The sequence below is a fragment of the Hyposmocoma kahamanoa genome, unplaced genomic scaffold (genome assembly GCF_003589595.1).
Source record: "Hyposmocoma kahamanoa isolate Upper Pololo Valley unplaced genomic scaffold, ASM358959v1 66, whole genome shotgun sequence".
NCBI classification, from domain to species: Eukaryota; Metazoa; Arthropoda; class Insecta; order Lepidoptera; family Cosmopterigidae; genus Hyposmocoma; species Hyposmocoma kahamanoa.
In genome coordinates, this window is record NW_020653854.1 from 16184968 (window position 1) to 16209449 (window position 24482).

Here is a 24482-nt window from a genome sequence, read left to right on the forward strand (position 1 = left end):
TCTTCTCAGGGGAATCTGCCTTACGAATGAGCGGTAGAGTTTAACCAATGTGACGATTTCAAGTGTAATAATGCTTACCTATGAAATAAAGATTATTTTGAATTTGAATTTGAGTTTAATGCGTCTTTCACACGGTGCGAAGGCGTACATTTTAACCGACTTTAAAAAAGGAGGAGGTTATACGTTCGGCTGTATGTATATTTCATGTATGTTTTCAAATTACTCCGTTATTTGTAAACCGATTTTGAAAATTCTTTTTTTGTTTGAAAGGGTGCACTCTCGTGGTGATCCCATTGTCACTAAGTTAGAATCTGATGAGGAGATCCTATAGAAATCGAAAGAAATACTCAAATTTCATAGGCATGTCCGTGCATTTATCGATGTCTTCATCAATTGCGGACCGATTTTGAAAATACTTTTTATGTAGGTCTATACATAAGGAGTCTTTTTTGGAAGGAGAGCACGCATAATTTTATTAATACAAAATGACCGGCGAATCTTCAGTGGAAAACGATTTATTGATATCTTTATTGGAACAAAAGCCCATTAATTATTCAACTTTTTTTAGATATTCGTACAATTATTCAAATGTACTTGTACGCACTGCTTCTTGATTCATTGGGTGAACCCAATACCTTCTGTTCTTCTACACCAATATAAAAGTGCAACAAAGCGTGGATCCATCACATACGTGTTGTCAGTGCGATTGCTGTGTGAATACTGCGGCTATCCGCCTTTTAAACGCATGAAAATATATCGTGTGAACACTCCGCTGTCTATCCGTTTATAATGGAATACGTAAAAAAACGTGCAGGACGTTGCCGTGTGAACGAAGGCTTAAGGGTGCTGATGAAATTACTGGCACATGGGACTCTTCAACTTAAGCCTCTGAGTGACGGGCTCGGTGGCGGTACTCCTCTGATGTTTGTGATTTAAAGCTTTGAGTGACATTGCAGCCGTAACGGATAGGTCACAGGTTACTATTATAAAAAAAATACATTTTAAATGCGAAGGTATACGTAGCGTATGCAAATAATACAGTTCATAAGTTTTAAGTAAGACTAATAATACACCTTATTATTGTTTTGTAAAGTAAGAAAATAATATATTTAACCAAATTTTTTTATTATCAAGAGCTGATATGGTGTGAATTTCTAACGCTTCTTCTAACGCTTTCATGTTTATCGAATGATTAATTTTCCTTATTATTTGCATGAATTTTTATTCGAACGAAAGCAAAAAATAATTCCACTATACCATTAATGGGACAATGGCAAAAAAAAACACCTTAGCACCATCAATAGAACTGTCTGATGGTGCTACGATAAAGAAAGGTTCAATAAACTACTGTCAACGAGATAAGACGTTAAAACGTCATTACCTCTCTCAATGCAAGCCACCACACAATGTGTCATTCCATACCACAAAATAATATCTATAACTTTGTGCCATTTAGCACGTCAATAGCGATCGTTCACCCAAATTTTATCCCAAAGCACAATTCGCCAGCAGCCGATCGCTAAATATAAATATACTCAATAAATACATCTGTGGCAATTTTAACATCGGTCGAGATACATTTTAAAACTCAATAACATAACTTAAATAATCTCAGTATAAAGTACTAAAAAAACCGACCTCAAAAGTACGTGGAATTATGTCTATTTGCAAAGTTTTATTGAAATATCCCCTACTTCACCACTATACAGGACTTGACACTGGAGATAATAAAAATCGGTTCTCACTACTCAAAGTATATTGAGAGAAAAACGCCTTGAATTGGAGAAATAGCAAAATCAACCATTAAAATAATTGCTCCTTAAGTAAAATTTAGGCGCTATTTATAAAAATGAATCTTCTTTCTTCGAAAATAAGGATGGTTTTCTTCAAAATGAAATGGGACCACTATGAAAGCACCCCCTTTCCAACAAAAAAAAAAGAATCATGATGAAATCAGTTTACAAATACCGGAGTTATCGCAAAACATACATACCAAAAAAAAAACAACATACAGTCGAATTGAGAATTTCCTTTTTTTGAAGTCGGTTAAAAATTTAAGTGTATTTCGAAGTTCGAATTGAAGAAGAAGAAGAAGAAATTTTTTTGAAGTCGGTAATAAAATGGCAAATTGGATCATATTACTTTGTGAATTTACCCGTTGTTAATATCATATCTTTATAATTATAATTGGCTGTATTAAATATAAGAATATAACAAAAATAAAGTTAGTTTGTACACAATTGTAAAGTGCCCAGAAGAACAAAGAAGTATATCAACTATTTAAAACTTCCGTTGCATCTCAACATAATTATGTGAATTGAATTACAATAATATACAACCTCACATAAACTATTTTTTAACAAATATGTAATAGTATAACAAGTATAATTTAGTTTCTTCATAATATTTATTTATTTTTATTCATAAATTATATATATATTTAAATATATATATACATATAAATTGTATTTAAAAATACAAAATGTGTCAATTTTCAATCAATTCCATAAAAAAATACGTTCGTACGTACGTATTTTCCAAAAAGGCCAAATTTTAACTTCTCCCGTTTTTTTACCCACTTTTGTCACCAGAAGCTCGTCACTGATTGTAATTTTGTTTTACATTTACTAAACATACTGTGTCACGTTTGCATTCGCTCGAGTTTAAAAACATTCAGGTTTCAATTTTGTTGTTGTTTTGTTCTTTTATAATTTTAATATTGATTTGCTTTGTGTATTTTGCCAGAAATAATACGACTTATATTATATTACTATATTATACTTATTAAGATGACACAGATCGGATTGTAAAAGGGGCGATTTTCCTTAGTTTTTATATTGTTTTTTGTCATATATTCATTGAAAAAATAAAGGCAAAATATTTCATTAAATTTAATTACTATCAAACCGTTTCAAAGTTTACAGTCCAGGTGATTTTTACCACAACACAGTAACGATAATAATTTCGCACGTTACTTTAATCATTATAGAGCATCATCGTTTTCACAAATAACGTATACAATGGTAAGAACCGGTGAATGATCGCTATTGACATGCTAAATGACATATGTCCACGCGCCTTTAAAATGTACACGGTGCGGTGTTGTCTGAGGCGCTGGCAAATATTGCTTAACCTTTATGAGTAGGTAATGTATATATAATGTAATGTATAACTTAGCAATATTTACTTAGTAGAAATGGAATCGATTTCATTTAATCGATACTACCCGAAGAAAAATACAATTTTGGTGGCGATATTGTAATTGGATTCACCATAGCGGGTGAATATATTTCACTTTATTTTGTTCCCTGGTGTAGAGATCCCTTTGGATAAATCATCCTGGTATATGGCCATACAAACAAGAAAAGTTATAAAATAAATAAAGCATATAATATATGTAAGGCCGAAATGTATAGTAATTGTTTGGGAACTCTCTTGTATCGTTGTATTAATTCAATTTCCATTCCTAATTACGCATGAATTGTTTATTTTTATTGTTTATTAACTTGGTATTGTTTTGATAATGAAATGAAAATTTTCGTTTATTTGTTTTCTTGATTAGCATTAAAACCCGTACTCAGAGTATCCGAAAATATACACACTCCATAATGTAAATATTACGGGAATAATTTACTAGTATTTATGTGGTCTGTGGGAATAATATTAACACGTTTGTCACCGGCTAGCATTTGATATTGGCTTGTATTATTGTTTTTGCTCTCATTCCTATATAATATATTTTCGAGATATTTCATTAGTTGGCCTTAATTTGGGATTTTTTTTAGTGCCAGGCATTTCAACCCAGCAAAGCCTAAACGAAATAAGGTTAATGTTTAGCTCACACCGGTCACAATTACGGGCAGGTTACGTACAGGTAGTGTTCGACGAATATTTATCTAAAACTGATATACGTCTGTTTTTTCTGTTAACTGATATACGTCTGTTTTAATTTTAGATTGACATTTTAAATTTGAAACTAATGTGAATTTTTTTATTTGAAATCTTTTTTTCTTCGAAGTCCAGATTAGTAGGCATGCCTTCAAAAATACTAAAAGCCAAGCGGCAACAGAAGTTCGTTCACATGTCGTGATGTATGGCTAAATACGTAGCGTTTGTCACCTGCAATGTGTGTATGTGTGTCATTTTGACCCCCCACGGCCCCAATAGTTAGAATTAGGTGGCGGACATTGTGACCCACCCCGGCGAGGAGTGTGTTAAAATGTTATTTTTGGCATCTACTTACTAGAAATTTATTCATATTGGTACCGGGTTTGTTCTTGTTATTTTACTTTAAAAAGTAATTTATAAATCACACACATAACAAGAACCCGTCTATTTGTACCCCTTATTTAGAAATCTTTTTAAAATAAATTATTTTTTCACAGCACACAGGCGAATGCGGACTGTAACCAACTACTTCTTAGTGAACCTTTCCTTCGCTGATCTGATGATGGCGTCCTTGAACTGTCTCTTCAACTTCATCTACATGTTACACAGGTAACTTTCTCATTTTATTTAGCTTCTATAGTAGTGCAGAAGGTATAAAGCCTATTAGCTGCTAAAGCCGACCAGAGAAGAGATGTGACTCTTTCTTCTAAAATATAGCTTTTTCCCGTGGCGCTTTGGTAGCTAATAGGCCAAAGTTTTTCTACTCGTGCTTACCTCAAACTTGTGCTGCCAGTTCTCAGGGATCTTCACATCACGTAATAAAACTTTGAGATTAATAAAACTTTTCTATTTTCTGCCAACTTCACTATTATCAGCATCACATCCTTTAAGTCAAAATAAGTATGGGAGTCCGTTACTGTCCGCTACTCTAGACTTTTAAATATCTACTATAAGCAAACAGATTAAAGTAAAATTGTTAGTCAACTGCTCAATGGCATCAATGTCATGTGATTGCGAGAATTAAAAAAATCTATGGTATTACTTATTTTGCGTTTCATTATGTGTATACAGACCTGCACCTCATACTTTCAAAAATATTTTGAAGTTCTTTTTTGATACTTTTTATATTTTTTATTTTGTAATTTTTGTTTTCTTGGTGAAAATTCTAGTGAGAAGAGCAAACATACAGTAGTGAACTGAAGTGTACTCCACCTAATTTAAAACAAGAAGCAACATTTGTCATGGTAAACTCGTTTTACTTGACATGCATTGTTTCCTCGCATTTTAGAGAAAAGCACTGTATATACTTAGCGGGAACGGGGATTGCCTGACTCGTGTAAAATAACTGTAGGTAACTCATTTCGTCTGGCAATCCCTTACTTCCCCGCCTCTGCAATAATCCAAACACATAAACTGCACATCATCCAAACAGACTCAGTGGCACATGCGCCCAGGCGAAAACCGAAGGTTATACTATTATATTTATAGTATTTATAGTTGTATATTATAGGTTATAGGTTATAATAAGCACCTTTTGTATATTTATATAGTACATACTGTAAAAACTCCATTTATCATTAACCATACACAATGTACTATCAAGAGTATATCAAGTTTGACATTTGACACTGTGAACCATTTTCATTGCATGCTGCTTAAAATTGAGTTTATATCTTGTATAAATACTAAACTGCTTCCTCTTCAGGAGCTTGTAGAAAATGAAGCAATTCAGTTAATTAAAGTCAAAGTTTATAAAATCTTTGATTAAAGTTATCAAAATATTCTCAATTCTACTTGCGTCTGAGTGGTACAAAAACTTACCGTATTTGCTTAAATGAAATTCGACATTTCAAGGCATTAAGCTCCAGCACTAAAGCGCAGTAACTGTTTTATTTATTTTGAAAAATATTTACTATATATACATATATCATCACGCCCGTCTCCCACAGGGGTAGGCAGAGAGTTTGGCCCTCCGCCTGCTCCAATCCCGTCAATCTCTTAATACATGCCCGTATTCACTACAAAGACTGCATAGTGTTTTATAAGACCATTTCTTACGTGGCTTGAAATGGACAACAAATTATTAACTTACAAACAGTAATTAAACAAAAAAAATAAAAAAGAAGGGAGACGAATTCCACGAATTATTCACATTATCAAATATAAAGAAAACAATAAACGGAGATCGTCAGACGTCACTCAGGTGTTTGGTATGTACCAAGAATATAAATTAATAGCCTCGATGTAAGCATCGCGGGTACCGTTTTACTTAGGCTTTCAGACTGAAGTTATTTAAAAACTTGAAATAACACAAATTTTCTGAAGGACTTTTCAATAGTTAAAAACTTGAAAGAAATGAAGCTGTGCCGATACAACTTGATTGACGTCTTGGGCGTCTGAAGTCGAAACAAAAGATTGTTCAAGTGAAACCTTTACAATTTCCAAAAATGGCATATCTGTGAAAGGTTTGTGTGAAGTGATTCTTCTGAATGGAAGTATTGATTTGTAAAGCGTCTGAATAAGCCATATTGTAATAATAATGAAATTACTTTTGGTGCTTCTCTGTCATCACGGTTTAGTGCTCCTATTTACAATCAAAGTAGGTATATATGTTAACGGCAATGTATGTGTTGTATAATTAAGTGATTGCATAGAATACCTCGTCATTCTATACAATACCGGGCTTTTTTAAGCAATGTATAAAATACTTAATATTTTATTGCCAGACATTATAAACAAAATCTAAGTATTATATATAGAATGCGAGCCGTAGATTAGGAAAAGTGTTAAATTAAAGACAATATAATCTTTCAACAAGTCTGACAAAATTTTACAAGTGCTCAATAAACGAATATTTGATTTCAAAACTTTTTTCTCTTGTCTCTGACTGTATTTACCTTATAAAAAGTGAGCGTCAGCTTACAAAATAATGAAGAAATAATTATATGATAGTAAGTCATAAGTACACAATGAGTGTACATATACAAATCAACATAATTAATGAAACTATTAAATGAAAATCCAAATCCAAACTCCACGATCATGCACATGCCCTTGCATAGCACTAGTGGATAGTCAAATTTATCTAGGACTTGTAATAGATAATCGCATGAAATGGAAAGAACATATAGATACGGTTTGTAATAAATTAAAATCTATTCTTGCGAAATTTACAATAATAAAAAATAAAGTACCTTACCCTACTTTGCGCAACCTGTACATATCACTCGGGGAATCGATCATCGGATATGGGCTTACCAGCTACGGCCGAACTTGTAAAAGTCACCTCGATAAAATTTACGATATGCAATTAAGAATATTAAAAACTATAGTACCCGCTAAAATTAAATTGAAATACAAGGACGATTACCGCGATCTGTTCCATCACTGTAAATTACTCCCTATACATGAAAAATTAAAATACATGCTACTAGTTGAACACTTTTTTGATAAAAGTTTACAAACTACCTACAGTGGTGAAATAAAGACGCGAAATGTCTATAATAATAAATTGAAGATACCACCTTATCGAAATAATTATGGTAAAAATAGTTTAAAACATATAATACCTTGTTTAATCAACGAAATTCCTGAAGAAATAAACGTATCATTAAATTATAAAAATATCAAACCTAGATTTACAAAATACTTTTTAGAAAAAAATACGTAATAATATATATAATAATGATAATGTATATTAAAAGTAACTATATTAATATGTAATAAATATTATACTATTCAACTTTAATTAACAATATTATGCATACTAACTCCATATAATACTTACGAAAAAGTTTTTATTACATATTATTTTATATTGTATTGTATTATATTATATTATATTAGAATTAGTATATTATATACGTGTTCAACAGTAGGATGTACAAAATTTTAAGTTTATTGACACCCTATATTACCGAACTCACGCACACCACGAAATGTCAACACGAAGGAGTACGAACGCGCACACTACACATAGAAATATTTTTGTACGACGAATGAGCGGTATACAGAAAAACTTAGTTAAGTTTATGTTATACTGGAATGTTTTGTTTTTTAATACTTTTAAATGTAATAAATACAATAAACAATAAACAATAAATGTCAATATGGATTCTTAATAACTAATAAATGTATATTAAAGTATAATAATACGGTAAATTTCAAATTCATTAATAAATATAATAATTTAATTATTTATTAAGTACTTTGAGTGTACACTGTTACTGAGTAAAGAGACTTTTCCAATAAACGATTCTTCAGTCTGCACCTGAACGTTTCTTCACAACATTCGTTTTTTAGTTCGGCAGGTAGGTGCTCATAGTAGGTAGGTCCTATAACTCGCGGGTTTTTCTTATGTAGTGCAATGCGACGCGCTACTGATCGGAGTTGTCCTTCGCGACCGAGGCACCCACCCATCACCTCTGTGTGTCCTCTGTGTGTGTCAATGACCTCAAAAACATATTACTTGTTAAGGGTACATCATACAGCGCCTTGCAGTACTGCCTCTGAGTTATGCCGACCATGGTTCGTAACGCTCGCTTTTGTATACGTATTATCCTGTCAGCGTCTGTCGAATTGCCCCATAGAATAAAACCATAATTCATAATTGAGTGGAAGTGTGCAACGTACGCCTGCCTCAACGCATTACAAGACACCGACGGTTTTAGTTTACGCAGAGCAAACACCGCACCACTCAGCTTGTCACATAGCGAGTCTACGTGATGTTTCCAATTCAAAGCAGGATCCAACGTAAAACCCAAGAATTTGCATTTGTCAGTCATCGGAATAGGACACTGAATACTCACACTCGGAACGCGCCTACTAGAGAAGAGCATAACATACACAATATACTTTAATATTGCGATTGAACATCGTATTTTTATTTATTTGCGTTTATTCTTTTTTTAACAAGTTAGTACAACTCAACGCGAAAATATAAAAGTGTACCTATGTACCTACTATTAGGTATATTCTTATTTTTTATTGAATTGGGCCATGACGCAAACAGGTTTATATATCAAAAGGACTGGTATTACTTTTGAAACCAATTACAATTATTTAAAAAAAAATCTTCATTTGATAGCGTATTCGATTTTCAGGTTAGTTTTCTCTACCTATTTTCGTTGGCAATTTTTATTATTTAAGTATTCGAGTGAATTAAGTATAGTAAAGTAATTACAACTTTACTATACTTAATTCACTTTCTTAATTGTACTTACACACATCAAAAAAAGTTTGCGATCAATAGCATAAGCTCCTATAATTCTTTAAATTTAACTTTATCAAGAAAAAATCTATGTTGTATGCTTTCTTTAAATAGGAATACCCTGTTTGAAATTAAAATATAAAACTATTTTTTATTATTTATTTTAAAAAATTGAGCCATTAATCATAATGTAATAGTGATAGAAATTTCATAGAAAGAAAAAGACTGTTTAATTAAACTTAAACAACAATTTATTATTAAAAGGTGTGAATTCAATATAAAATAACTCCTCCCCTGCCTCGAATACATGCGAAGATCCTCCTGGGCATGCTGAGGATCAAGTAATAATAATAATAATAAAAATCTTTATTGCATTTCAAAAATTATAGTACAATGAACATGGTTGGAGCCCTCTAGTAAGTAAAATGTACCTGTGTCAGAGGACTCCGCTCTTCCATAAATAGAACTTCAGATACAATTTTTAAAATTACAATTAGAAATTGGTTAGTAATTTAAAAAAAAAACAAATGCTTAGTTGTTAATGTTAGTTGGTACAAATGGGTACTTGTTTATTTTACTATTTAGGTTTGAATTCTCCAACTTTACCAATTACGGGTTAGAAGGAACTTATTAAAAATGTGTGTGTGTCGTATGTGAGCGTGTGTGTGTGTATGTGTGTGTATGTGTGCATGTGTATGAGTGTATTTATGCGAGCGTGTGAGTGTGTATGTTTCAGTGTTTGCGGCTACTGATGTCCGAGTGCGTGTGCATATTGTCACGTGATGAATTTCATTAATGTTTCAGTTTGTTCATAATTAAGCGTTTTAAGATAATCAATAAGAGTATGTTTACAATTATATGAGTTTTGAGGATATATATTTAAATGCTTATTAAGTTGATTAAATAAATGAGAGGCCTGTTTTTCATTTTGTCTACTAGCGAAGGTACTATTTGTGCGATGAGATACTCTGAAAGTTCTACGATTTTTCTGGTTATTTTCGCTGTATGGCAACTGTTTGTGAAATTTTAAGGTCGCAAGAAGGATGTATAGTTTTCTCACAGAGAGCACATCACTAATGGAGTACAAACGGTCGGTTGGGAAGCTATACTTCTTAAAATGTATTACCTTCAGCAAAGAACGTTGAGCTCTTTCAACATCAATAAAATGGGTCTTTACAGCTCCACCCCATATGGGGATACAATAGGTTATTATGGACTGCGCCAGTACAATGTACACTCTTCTAAGAAGGTACGCCGGAAGTACATGTCTTAGACTTTTGAAGATCCACGTGAGTTTTCTGATCCTATTAGAAACTGCGTCAATTTGTTGAAACCATGATAATCTTTGGTCTATAATGATGCCAAGGTATCTAGTGGATGATAGTTTTTCAATGTGTGGGCATGTACAGGGATCACGTCGTCCGGGTTCACAGCAATGAGTTTTAATTACAAAATTACTCGCTGGCTGTGAACTAATACATTTAGAAAAACATATAAAGTTTGTTTTGTCGTTGTTTAGGGTCAACAAATTATCCCTCAGCCAGCAACAGACAGTAGCAAGTCCCTTCTCGGTTACACTCTGAAGTTTATTCCAGGTAGCTGCATAAAAGATAAGAGCGGTATCATCAGCATAAGAGATGACAGAGGCGTTACCAAGACTCATGTTACAGAGGTCATTTAGATAAATTAAGAAGAGGGTTGGACCCAACACACTGCCCTGTGGAACGCCAAAGGTTACATCAGTGTAATCGCTTACGTAATTGTCTATTTTTACTCGTTGTTTCCTGCCGCTCAAGTAACTCCTCAACAAATCCAAAGGAACACCCCTAACACCTATCCTCTCAAGCTTAAGTAAAAGAGTGGTAACTGAAACGGTATCAAAAGCCTTCCTAAGGTCCAAAAAAACAGTCAAGCATTTGTCACCGCGGTCCACGTGATTTACAATTTGCTTTGTTAGTGCTTCGACTGCGTCTTCGGTGGATTTTCCTTTTCTGAACCCGAACTGGCTAAGAGATAATATGCTAAATTTTTCGAGGTAGGCAAGGAGTCTAGTATTTAAAAGTTTTTCCAATATTTTAGAGATAGACGAAAGAACAGAGATTGGTCTATAGTTGGTAACGTTGCTTTTAACACCACCCTTGTACACTGGAGTTACAGTAGCTAACTTTAGGGCAGAGGGGACAACACCAAGGGTGAAGCACAGATTTACAAGATGTGTTATTACAGGAATTATGTGGAATTTGGCTAGTTTCAGAAAACTGTTTGTAATATTGTCCCAGCCTGGGGAACTGTTCGATTTAAGGGACATAAGAACAGTCTGTACCTCTTGTGGGGAAACACCTAACAAGCCGAATGATTGTATCGGTGGTGGGACCGTTGGAGTAGATAATACGTCGCCACCAACTGGCGGGGTGATTGACTCTGCAAGTTTTTTTCCTATATTAGCAAAGAACTCATTTACGTTTGCAACCGATTCACTGGGGCTTGATTTGGAATTTAATAGTATACAATTGTCCGTTTTCGTTAGGTTAATATTTGCAATATCTTTAACAGCATACCAAAATTTTTTAGGGTTATTTAGGGAGTTAGCAATTTGAGTACGATCATATAAGCGTTTTTGTTTTTTAATTATATTATTGCAGTGATTTCTGTACCGTTTAAACGCAGTCTTCAAAATTTCATCATATGGGTTAAGTTTTAGATTGTATTGCATTTTATTTCTATTTCTAATACAGGCCAAAATTCCAGTAGTTATCCAAGGTTTAAGGCATCTTTTATTTTTAGGAATATTTATTATTTTACAATTTTCCCCAAGAGCTAATTTCATCTTATAGATTAATGTATCGATTACATAGTCAGGATCTTCACTATAAAGTAAATCTGGAAGGTTTTTTGTAGCTAAACTAAGTACAGCCTCCTTATAGTCAATGATTGTTTTAGTTTTCTGAGCGATAAATTTAGGTTTTTGATTAGCCAACACTAATAGTAGCATGTGATGGTCCGTTATAGTTGTATCGAAAACAGCTATATGAGCAGATATAGATTTATTAGTGAGTTTTAACAAAAAATGGTCAATACAGTTATTCTTTCTGGTGGGAAAATGGTGCCCCGCGGCAAGGCCGTGCATAGCTAGCATATCGAGGTAATTCGTTTTATTATTTCTTTCGTATGTATTGTCAAGTATTCTATGGGAGATATTTATGTTTATATCACCAGTAATAATAAGATCTTTATGTTTATTTAATGTGTTTATATGTGCACTTAATGAGGTAATGAAATCGTCGGCATTGCGAATTGAGGGCGATCGATATACTCCCAAAATGATTGAGCCATGCAATTCAATTTGTAAACATGATGCGTGGACTAAAATTGGTTCTGTTACAAGAAATTTCACTGTATTACGAATATACGCCACAACACCATCATTTTGATTAAGGAGATTAGCTGTTAGACTAGATGAGTAGCCTTTAAGCAAGGGTATTGGTTTATCTTTATCCAACCTACATTCGGTAAGTATAATTATATCTGTATTGAAATTCAGTGTTGAGAGTGCAATTTGCAGGTCATCGAAATTACGATAGATACTTCTTATATTCTGTGTAATCACCGTTAAGTCATTTCCTTTAATTTTTACATGTTTAGTTAAATCGTCTACATTACATTGAAAAGAATTTGCCATGGCAGAAGCATCTAATTCATTTTGATTTATTAATGTATTATCCATACCAGAAAATATTATTTTTATGATTTACGTTTAAAGATGGGGTTATTTTAAGTATTTGTATAAACAGTGAGTAAGTCTTATTGAATATGTCGATGTGAAATTGTTTAAAAATAAGTGTAAGACATGTGTATGTGTGAATGTATGAGGTAGTTGGTCGACAGTCGTATTCAGTGTAATGTGTAATGTGTGTGTAGTAATATTTATATAGGTGAAACACAAGGAAGTAAGTTGAAAGCAAAAATAAAAACAAAGACAAAAACAAAATCACCAGGAATCCAGGTACAATGCAAAATGGAAAATGATCTAGTCATATTTGTATTAGGTGGTGAACCTGAGCTTCGCAGACAATAGGGATAACTGGTGAATTATTATCTTTTCTCACATAGATTTTTCCATAGGCTGTCCAGCAGTAGGTATAGTTCTTGGACTTCGCAAGGTCTCGTGCAAGAAAATGTAGTCTCGAACCTTTGGCAGTCAGATGTTCGGATACGAAGATCGGAGTTTCTTCAGATAATCTACAACCCATGTGTTTAGCGCATAGCTTGGTCTTGTGTGTATTATTGAAAGCTTTACACAATTTTAGGATATTTGTTTTCAAAATAGTTGAGTTGGTTTCGATAACAATGGGTGAGTTTTGTATATTTTCTTTTTTACCGCGTATACGGTAGATATCCGAAATAAGTGACTCTTGTACGGTAGCACCAACATTTTTAAACAGGCATACAACCATCTTCAATAGGTCCTCTTTAGTTTCATTTGGTTGCTTTGGCACATTTTTGATTTCCAGATTCGATTTACGTTGTTCTCTTTGAAGATCTTCTATTTTGACCTCCAATAAATTTATATAACTTTTGTCTTCTTTTGACTGTTTCTCTAATACTTCAATTTTGTTTTGAAGCTTCTCATTCTGTGTCGTAAGAAATTGAATAGATTTTTCAATGTTTAGGTTTGTGTCTTGTATTTCTCTTTGGGCTGTAGAAATTTTTTTTAATTCCTTAGATTGGTCTGTCAGGAGAGAAGTGATCATTGCTTTCATCTCAGCCCTGAAATCCTCCAATTCGTGCTTGAACTCGTCATCCCTTCTTCTCTTAGGTCGCGAAGAAATAAAGTTTGGCGGAGCCGTGCACTGCGTGTTGTAATGACACTCTGAGTCAGAGAGCGATTTATTCAGCGAGTCATTCATATTGAGCGCTCAGTGGTTGTCGTTGTACCAGGGCGACAGAAAAGCGGTGGAGTTATAAGATATAGTAAGCAATCACCTGTCACACTCACGCATTCAGTGCTAATGCGCACACTCACACCACCCTGACAAAGTTAACGAACAAGAACTAGTCGGGTAGGTAGGTCTCAGTACGTGCGAAGCACACATTCAAACCCAGACGCGGGGCGCTCAGGGGTCCCAGTAAAGTGGCCGCGATCGACGATTTGGTACAAATTCTCTTTCCGTCCACTATAATTAGACCCTTTGCGAAATAACTATTGTTAGGCTGCACCTTACTGGGTAGTGAAAATGACGTTGTTCTGCTCGCACCAGGGACTTAGATAATAGAGATTAAATATTCCTCCTGCTCACCAGTCCTGTAGTGTAGTTTGAAGAAGCGAAGTATTGTACGTAGTTCCCTCACGTGATTGGTAACAGGTGTTTGTATGGTAACTTGTTGTTTCTGCGCGCTTAGTATCACTGGCGATTTTATGCGAATTTATTTTTACAAATTAACAAATATAAAATTCGTAAGGTCACTGAGACGTCTACTCTTGACAGAGGTCCGGGGGGAAGAGGAATTTTCCAGGAAGAGGAGTTATCCAGCATTTCCTGGGGTAACCTATCCCATTCTTCAATAGCGGCTTCCCTGAGCTCTGGAACTGTCTGGGGACGTGGCTCACGGTTCCATACTGCTCGTTTAAGAGCATCCCACGCGTGCTCTATTGGGTTTAAGTCGGGCGAGCCGGCAGGCCAGTCTAATCGTGTGATATCGTATTCTTGAAGAGCAGCATTGACTCGTTGAGCTCGATGTGCGGGCGCATTATCATCGACCAGTACAAATTGGTGCCCATGGTTTACTCGGAATGGTCTGACGATATCATCAATAGCAACTGCTTTGTACATGTCTGCTATCATGAAGCCCCGATACGGGATCAAAGGCGTTCTAGCTCCAATCACAATGCCACCCCAAAAGGACACCGATTTTCCGCCTTGCTGAACTGTTCCAGTGGCAGTTCTTTGTCTTTCACGGTCGCCTGGTCTTCTCCAGACACGGACACGTCGGTTATCTGGATGAGTGCTGATTCGGGATTCGTCAACGAAGAGACAGTTTTGCCAAATGTTTTCGTCCTCACCTTCTTCATTTTGCCGAAGTCTAGGCCACTGCAATCTTCGTTGTTGACGTTACCGGGAATTGAGCGGAGCTCGCCAAGACCTCCGTGCTCGTAATCCAGTCTGGTGCAAGCAATTGTGAACTGTCTGCGTGCTAACTTCAAGCCCAGAGGCGGCCCTGACTTCTGCTTTTATTTTAGTGGCGTTGATTGTTGGATCACGGGCTGCCAGCAATCTAATATAGCGCTTTTGGGCAGCTGTCAAAACAGTTGGGCGACCGCTGCGGGGTCGGTCAGCTAAATTCCCCATTCCGTGATACCTCTGCAACGTAGCCACGACACAGGATTGGGATATAGCAAGTCTGCGTGCTATCACTCTCGTGGTGTATCTTTCTTCCCTCAAAGTTACTATTCTAGCTCGTAAAACCTCTGATAATCCTCTTGGCATTTTTTCAATCACAACTTTCCGCGAAAAATATCTTGAATCGCTTATAATTGACTAAATCAGATTTGTGAATGAGCGTAAGCTAGGACTGAAAGCCTTTTTATATGAAAAAACAATTGAACGGGGTCATTGTTTTATGTTCTAATTTATTTTTAAATAAAGAATCTAAAAAGAAGAAAAAATCATAATATAATCTACAGTAACAAAAAAGATTTCAGTTTTTCGAAGTGATCGCAAACTTTTTTTGATGTGTGTAATTCACTTCACGTTTTTTCTGAGTGTTCGATCTTTATATTAATAATTATAACAAAGTAGTGGAGTAATTTCACACAAAAAATAATTGAATATCAATTCAATAAAAATTTAATTACAATTTTTTTCAAAAAATAAACCGACCTCAAAAATTCGTGGAATTATATCTTTTGCCAAGTTTTATTGAAATCGGTTACCGGAAAGTGCGGGAAACCGAATGCCCTAGTTTGCCACCCTTAGAGGAGATATATTTTCTTCTAATTTAAATAAGAGCTACATTAAGGTACCCTCTTTCCAATAAAAAAGAATCATCAAAATCGGCTTACAAATGCCGGAGTAATAGAGTAACATACACACAAAAAAATACAGTCGAGTTGAGAACTTCCTCCTTTTTTGAATTCGGTTAAAAATTACAACACGCTTAAGATATTGGCTCCTAGTTTGAAACAGAAAACGTATTTAGTTCCCTAAAGTCTAGCTGTACGTGTTGGGTTGTTTACTTCGGTAATAATTATTAACAGTTTAATTACCGGCTATTTTCTCCATTGTCAGTTATTCAATATCTTGGGAGTAATTCAGTTTAGTAGCGTACAGGCTAAGTTGCATTTCTTCCGCTCCAATTAATGAGTTTTACTATAGACGTATTTTCCGCACGACGCCATCTGGAGTACTTTACCGGAGACAGCAGTATTATGTAATAGGTATTATGTTCTAGTTTAAAATGTAATAAGAAATGATTTTCTTTTCATGAAACTTGATCTGTAATAATTCATTGTTTGTGGTACTGTATTTAAAATTTTATCAATTTTCATATTTTATTCAATATTGTAATTTACTTAATACTGTATGTTTATTTAGCTTTAAGTCTTATTATTGCGTTTGGGTTGACTGTAAGCAACATGTAATAAATAAATTAATAAATAAAGAATCCGCGTTATATCTTACTGCAAGATTTATATTGAATTGAAATATTAAAAATTGTGTCATAAAAAATGTACTGAAATAATTGTATGACTGAAATGCAAAATAAACATGGAAGGAAGAAAAAACAATTGTGACTGAACAAAAAAAAATTGCGAAGGAATATTTAACAAAGAAGTATTTAACAAAAAATAAATTGTATTGTATGTCGTTGACACTTTTTTAATTTCCAAGTCGTTAACACCGAAAAGTCCTTCATGTCGAGGTCGTCCATTCAGCGTTCATAAATATTCTCCCTCCCTTTTCTAATATGGCAACCTTCCAACTATGACCGGATCATGTCAGATTATTTTAATAACTCTGAACGCATCCAAACGATAACAGCACTACCCTCTCAACCTTCGAGAACAATTTGGTCCAAAAAATCGAAGTACCCAGTACCAACGTTTCGGGTCCTTTACGGTTACCAGGCCACGGTTGACATTGGACCAGTAAAGACCCCAAAACGTTGATTTGTTTGAAAAAACAAATATAATCGATTTAAATTCGGAAAAATAGGTTCATTTCCTATTTATTCTATATTTCCAAAAAACGCCCCCCACCACGGTTCACTGCATCATGATTTGTACACTAAACAAGTACAAACCAGGTGATTTAGTCGAGTTCATTAGCAGCGATAAAGCTGCTATGGAATTAAGACACAGCTTTGAAATTTGTTGCGAAAATTTACAGTATGAGTACCTACGGAACGCTAAGGCGAGGTATTTCAACGCGAGCCTACATTTTAGGAGATAAAGTGTGGGGACCACCCGTCGCGTCCGTCACGTTGCCATATCAGTCTCACAAAAAATATATGCATAAGCATATATTTTTTGTGAGACTGTTATTTAACAGTAAATAGCTAAACCATTTCATTTAGCAAAACAGTTTTCCCGCTTCTCCTCCGGTGACTCTCCAAATCTACTTGTGAATGTCGATTTAGAAAATACAATAAACGTATCTGGATTTGTTGAGATTAAAATGAATATCAAATACATCAGATTAATATTCACTTATTCATATAATATACTTTATGTTATATCTTGTTTCCATTCAACTTTCTTTTCGATTTATTTTTAGATAAATGTTATTAAACATTATTAATACATGAAACAAATTATGTATATCTAAAATTTCAAACCCCTACTTTAGCATAAAAAAGCTGTCCACTTATTTTCTTCATAGTTTTCTCTACTATATTAAACCTCGATCCTGGAAAGTTGTCATTTTGCAGGTGCAGCCTTATGTAATTAAGTCTACAGCAGGAGGCAATGAGTTTGAGACCTTCGGTCTTCAACTTAAGTCTTTACTGCTATTATAGGCACGACAAGCATATTCAACTTTATATAAATACGTTCGACGACAGCACCTTCAAAAAGCATCTGAACTAAATATTACCAGGAAAGTATCATTATCATCATAACATTCTGATTCCCAAGACTTGTTATATGTATACATGGTAATACTTGAACATATTTTAATCAAAATGAACATTTTGACGATCGACTCACATACAAGTCAGCAAAATATTTAATTAAATTAAAATTTTTAGTCAATTTACATCCCAGTTCATTCACATAAAGTTTGAATATGACTCGGGTATTCCTCGTCTCCGAAAATATCACCCACAAACAACGTGTATAACATTCAATCTTCATAATGGTAATTACTCATTACATCGAATGACATAACGAGTAATTGTGATTGTTGTTAGTGTAATGTTGGCAAATAAACAGTTTCTTTTTGTTAATAATGATTGGTTTATTATACACTTCCATAACTTCCTTTAATGGTTCATCGATAAATGTCTGTTAAAAATTCTAAATTAGTTGAATTACCAAGCCGAAATGTGATTTTCTCCTTCGAATAGAATAAAAAATAGAGAATTGTCAGTAACTGTATTTTAGCGGAAACTTTCAAAGCGAAAAACGAAAACGAAATTTTCAGTTCCCAAGAATTTTTTAAGAATTTCTAATGCTATTTCTTTGAGAAGATAACTTCTTCTTTAGTTTCTCGTCTCTTCCCTTATTCCGTTTTCGTATTCATATTTATACATTTATTACTTTCAGCACACTATTTTATTCTACAAGTTCTGTCAAAATAACAATTGCAATAAGTTTTATTAGTTGATTTGCTTTGTAGCATTGCCTGTTCATCTTGTAATACTCTGCCCACTGCCACAGTAGATACTTACACGACTGTCATTTGTGGATAGCGACCGTTTTTCGATCAATTGATAGATGTTTGGTTACCAAATTATTTACCATTCGACTAAATGACTAGTATGGTTTGAATAAGGCTTTATACCTTTTATAAAGGGGACGCCCTTATGTAATATAAGAATTTTAATTTTACAGTCATAAATATTGAAGTTACAACTTCTATAAATTCGATAGCACACATAACATTTTCATCCAAAATAAAACACAATTTAGAGGTTACATTCTGTATTCTAATGGTTTAATACTCGTATGACGAAGGCTCGCAAACTATACAAAACAAACAGACTGTTTCTAGCGCATTGATATTTTAGCGGAGATTGGCCTCGCGAATTTGGTCAAGTTCTAACCCATAAACTAAATTATTATTCATAGCATATAACGAAGGTTATAATTGCCTTAACATCGCATTTATTATATATACGTCGGAAAATGGTTGTTAAAGTAAGTATTAATTACAATGAACCGCATAAATAAGTTTCGTTTATCTTCATTTATAAACAAGGAATTATAAATTATAAAATGAAGTTTATTATCTATGAAGACGTAAACATTTCACCTGTCCTTTAGAAAACAATACGTTGGAAGGCTAGGTCTCGTCGATGGTCCGTGATATGTATACTACTGACTGATTTTCAGCACGTTCTATGTCAGTCACGATTTATATTTTGAACACCATTTCAGTTTCAAATCTTCTCATGTCTCTTGTCGCGACATCGAATGTATCGCGATGAAATTTAACTGTGCTACCAAATTAAGTAGAGTCATCATGGAAACCATTAGGACGGTGGACCTCAGCTGACCACACACTAAGGTTAATAATCACTTTAGCGTAGATTGGAATGTTGTGTAAACTTTGTGTATATTTATTTTTTATGTAAAATGGACGAATGTCTGACCTCAATTTCATATAATCCTAAGCTAATTAATTATAAATAGCAGTTTTCATAAAACGCAATGTATTTCATTACGTGCGTAGCAGGAAAGATACGCGCTTCGTGCAAATGGGTGGTAAGCAATGACATAAATGATTGATTGTTTCGGATTTTCTAGTCGACTGAAGCAGGAACGGTGAATAAAATTTTTATGCGCAATCTCCGGAAATTTGTCCTATAGAAAACTGACAAGCAGGTCACTTTTTTGCGGTAATCGAGATTTTCAATTTCACACGATAGGTACCAATGGCATCTTTGCTTTTCATTCCACCAAGGCAGTTATTAGGGCTGGACCATCTCAGAAGTGACACTGTACTCCATACACGGTCGAACTTAACAGTGTTTAATAGAGATTAAAAACATGTTCTAGTGTGAAGTACTTCCTTACCCTGAAAATAACTCCCAGTTTTGTTGGCAGAAGTTTTTGCTAAGGACTTGATTTAGTGACAAAAGTTGAGGTTGGATGATATGTCTAAACCCAGTAATTCATGGTCGCTAATATGTCCTTGTACTCTCGTTCTCCGTCCGACATCCGTCAAAAATAATTCCAATCAAATAAGTAATACTCGACCAAATTAAAACACGTAGATACTATGCGAATGAGGCTTCATACTTGTTTGTGTTTAGATTTGGTCGAGTATTACTTATTTGACAGTAATTGTTTCGGACGTATCTCGGGCAGCGAACGAGAGTAGACCGCCTGCATAGATAACTAGCACAGAAATCTAAATAAATACAAAATTGAAGTCGCAAACCTACGGTGACGTTGTCACTGAACAGGAGGCGTTTATCACATCAGTACGCTGTCATTCTATAATCCGCGAACTTTCGGAAGTGAATAAATGTGTGAAAAATAAATAGACGTCGGGTTCGCGCTAAAAAGTAACCGCACGTATAGGGCGTTAAAATCGCATACAGAGCGTCAATCGCGCAACAGTCTTCGTTTGTTCGACTGACAACGCGGTTGTCAATCATGCAGTACCATATAATAATAAGTTGTAAAAATTACTGCAGTAAAGTCATTGACTTACAATTATAAGTAAAGTGTAAAAACAGGATTTCGTATCATATTTTCACTAAACAAATATATTGTGTTATCATAGTTCTCATTTAAAAGTGTTATGTTTTGTACAGTTTTATAAATTTAATTTATACATAAATGAATCGTAAATAAGTCATAGGAAATGAAACTATTTTTCCGGATTTAAATCGCGTATATTTGTTTTTTCAAACAAACCGTTTCGTTTCGGGCCCTTTACAGGTCCCATGGTCGCGGTTGACTGAGGTGGTACAGTCTTCAACCAGTTGTGTCTAATATTGATACAAACCACCCTATTTTTTCACTATAGTTACAATAGTTATTAATTAAATACCTTATTTTTAATTTTACAAAGAAAACATTCCAATTTACGCTATATTAAGTTTTACAAATTATTTTATTGAATGAATTTTTATTAAGTTCAATTTATTATTAATTATTAATAGAAATTAGAATAAACTAAAACATATTAATTAGTACTGCAGTCTTATGTCTGTTTGGGATTTTTCATTAGAGGAAATACTGGATCCCAAACTGGTGGTTCGGAGAAACCATCTTCCCTGTTGAAATTAGGATGTTTTTTAATTTCAATGGCCTCTCGCAGCATCCTGGGTAGATAACGGACTTCTTTTGCAAGGACCTGGGGTTTGTCAAACTTCATTGAATGTGTAGGTTTATCTATGACATGCTTGCATGCTCGCTCACATAATGCATACGCAAAAAATGGAAAGAGACCCATTACGTCAATTTCAAGAAGCATAGATAAACTTCTTGGTCATTTTCAATTGTTCGAACCGCAAGCGATTGAAATATTTAGAATAAAGACATTATAGAGTCGCTTTGATTTTCTTCTTATTTTTAAAATGATTTTTTATTAAACGTAAGCAATAACTAACAAAATATTGTTGTACTCGTTTTACGACTTGGGATTACCTATCAGAAGTCAGAAAATACATTTGCCCGAAATAACGTTTGCTCGAATTTTCATAACGTCAAATGTATTTTTTTAGGAAAATTACAAAACAAAAGCTAATTTTGTCTTTGTGAAAAGCATCAAAATTACAAGTACATGAGACATGAGAGAAAGCGTAATGGTTTTATTATAAATCGGTTTTCGGAATTACAGATATTTGAGTTTACGCTTAGTTGGAATATCGGTACATTTCTTAAGGTACACGCTTATTTTCACATTTGCAGTAATATTTGTATGTTTGTATCTACCCAACACTTTATTATTTCTTTAAGTGAATTTGTACAAAATTCGACATGATAATATATATAAAAATTAATTAATATTTATGATAAAGGCTACTCTTGTGTTCAAGTAATTTTCAGTCGAAACGAAATATGGAGCATTTTGTTAAGTTTCCAGTAGAAGCTGAATATAGTATTTTTGGGCCCTTAAATTGTTGCAAGCAAAATTAGGTGGTACTGCAATGACATTACAATTTAAATTAAATGTTTTAGTTTTTTGTAATTCGTTACATGTCACTTTTGTATAGGTTAACTTCTGTTTTTTTCGTGGTTTTTGTATTAGACCCGACGTCCATTTGTTGGTAGGTCAAAGGTAAAATGGTATTTTGCAGCCTATCTGATTGCGGAAACACTTTCACAAACTTGTATTTAAAAGCACAAATACTTTTTTAATTAAAATGAAATTATTCATAGTGAATAATTTAATTTTAATTAAATAATCAGTTTATTCGTGTTGTCGTCAATGTGAAGCTATCATCGCTGTCTGAAATATTTATAGTGTTACAAACCGTTTGAAGGACTTAATATAATCCGTCATCTTTGATATCGTAATTTTTGGGAATATTGCAATTGTGAACTAGTGATGTAACTACATATTTTTGTTTTGATAAATTATCGTCGTAAATGTTTTGTGCGTGCAAGAAATTATGTATGTGTTTGTATTATTGACCATTGTTATACGTACATAACATTTATATCGGTAATTAATCGACACTTAATATATGTTTAAACAATCAGACGTTTTAGAAAGCTGATAAATCTAAATAAGTGTCAAAGTTGACATGAATTGCATCGTTTACTTTTCGTGCATATTTTTAATACAATATATTTAATATATATTTAATGTTAATATGATAAAAATATTTTTCATTATAAACTGAAACATATTTTATGTTTTTAGTTTAACAAAATGATGTCCACAACGGGCACAAGAACCTGGTTTCCTACAAGCTATAGTAGAATTTTTTCAGTGTATTTTAATGAAGATGAGTTTACTCTACAACAAAAAGTAAATATTTTGTTATACATTTGCATTGATAAATATAAACTTAAGCAAAGACAAGTGTTACAATCACCAACCAAGCCTAACGTTCATGAAAAACACAACGTAATTTTATAAAGTAGTGGTAAGTGGTAATGACGTCGTAAAGTGCTTGCGTATGTGTGGGAATAAATCATAGTGCAGTAATTGATTCCAAGTGTTGCACTAAAATAACATTCGTTTCACAACGTTTGAATATGTGCATATGTAGTAGTGGGAGCGCGAGTAGGGGACAAATGGCCATACCCGTTTTCGAAGAATAGACTGTTGTTTACACTTCTAGTGTCTATTTATTTAGGTGTCTGTGATAACAGGACAGACGAATCTTCACGACGATGACCAAGTACGTCATCCGAGATCCCTCCGGATCTATTCGTTAGACGAAGCCACTGAGCCGTTATAATTAACGGGCGTAAGTGCAAATACCAATGGATTGCTTAAATTTGAGCTCCAAAATATATCCTGATTAGTGCAGAAACGTCGAGCCAGAAGGGCATGCAATATGGGTATCCGTATAAAAGAATAGGTGAGGTCATTCAGTCTCAAAATGGTGGTAGAGCAATGCGAGGTAGGAGAACAAACCTCTGATATTTGAGAAACACACTTTCGGTGAAAGAACGCGCTGCCGCTGTTCCTCAATTTTATGTATCTTTTCATTTAAAGCAGAGAATGAACAGAGAGACTGTTGTTTGAGACATTACACTGAAAGTCATGTAGTGCGCATTTAAGATGAGAAATTGGAGTCTGGGTTTCGTCCAAAGAGTGATCTCTAGATACAACTGAGGTTTATCACTGGAAACGTGTGTTGTCAATTTCGCACCACCAAAAGTCACGTGTGGGATCTCGAGGGTATTGCTGCGTAGGCTGTACCTGTAATTAGGCGTGTTCAATGAACACAGTTCATAGGGACATAAGCTATTTAACCCCCAAAATGTTACTAAGAGATTCTTATCATTATGGAGTTAATTATATTATATAATTAACTCTATAAATAAACATACATAAAATAAAATCATAAATAAACCCTATTATAAATTTGGATTGAATGGGTAGGAGATCGTGAAACGGAAGGGGAATTACATGCTAAAATTGTTAGACAAGGTCAAACAAATATCTTCTTATACATAAAAATCGTAAATTCCCATATTGACCTTAATAAAATAGCTAGATATTATTATCATGATCAGTCACTCCGAACTGAC

The 24482-nt window shown here is 34.0% G+C and overlaps 1 protein-coding gene across 1 annotated transcript in view; it reads left to right on the forward strand.

The window, feature by feature from the left end:
- Window positions 1–24482, forward strand: part of LOC113231686 (tachykinin-like peptides receptor 86C) — a 102833-nt gene that overhangs the window by 12266 nt on the left and 66085 nt on the right. Inside the window, exon 3 of the mRNA XM_026466147.1 lies at window positions 4386–4497. Within this exon, the coding sequence (XP_026321932.1) occupies window positions 4386–4497 (112 nt within the window). The remainder of the gene's footprint in view (window positions 1–4385; window positions 4498–24482) is intronic.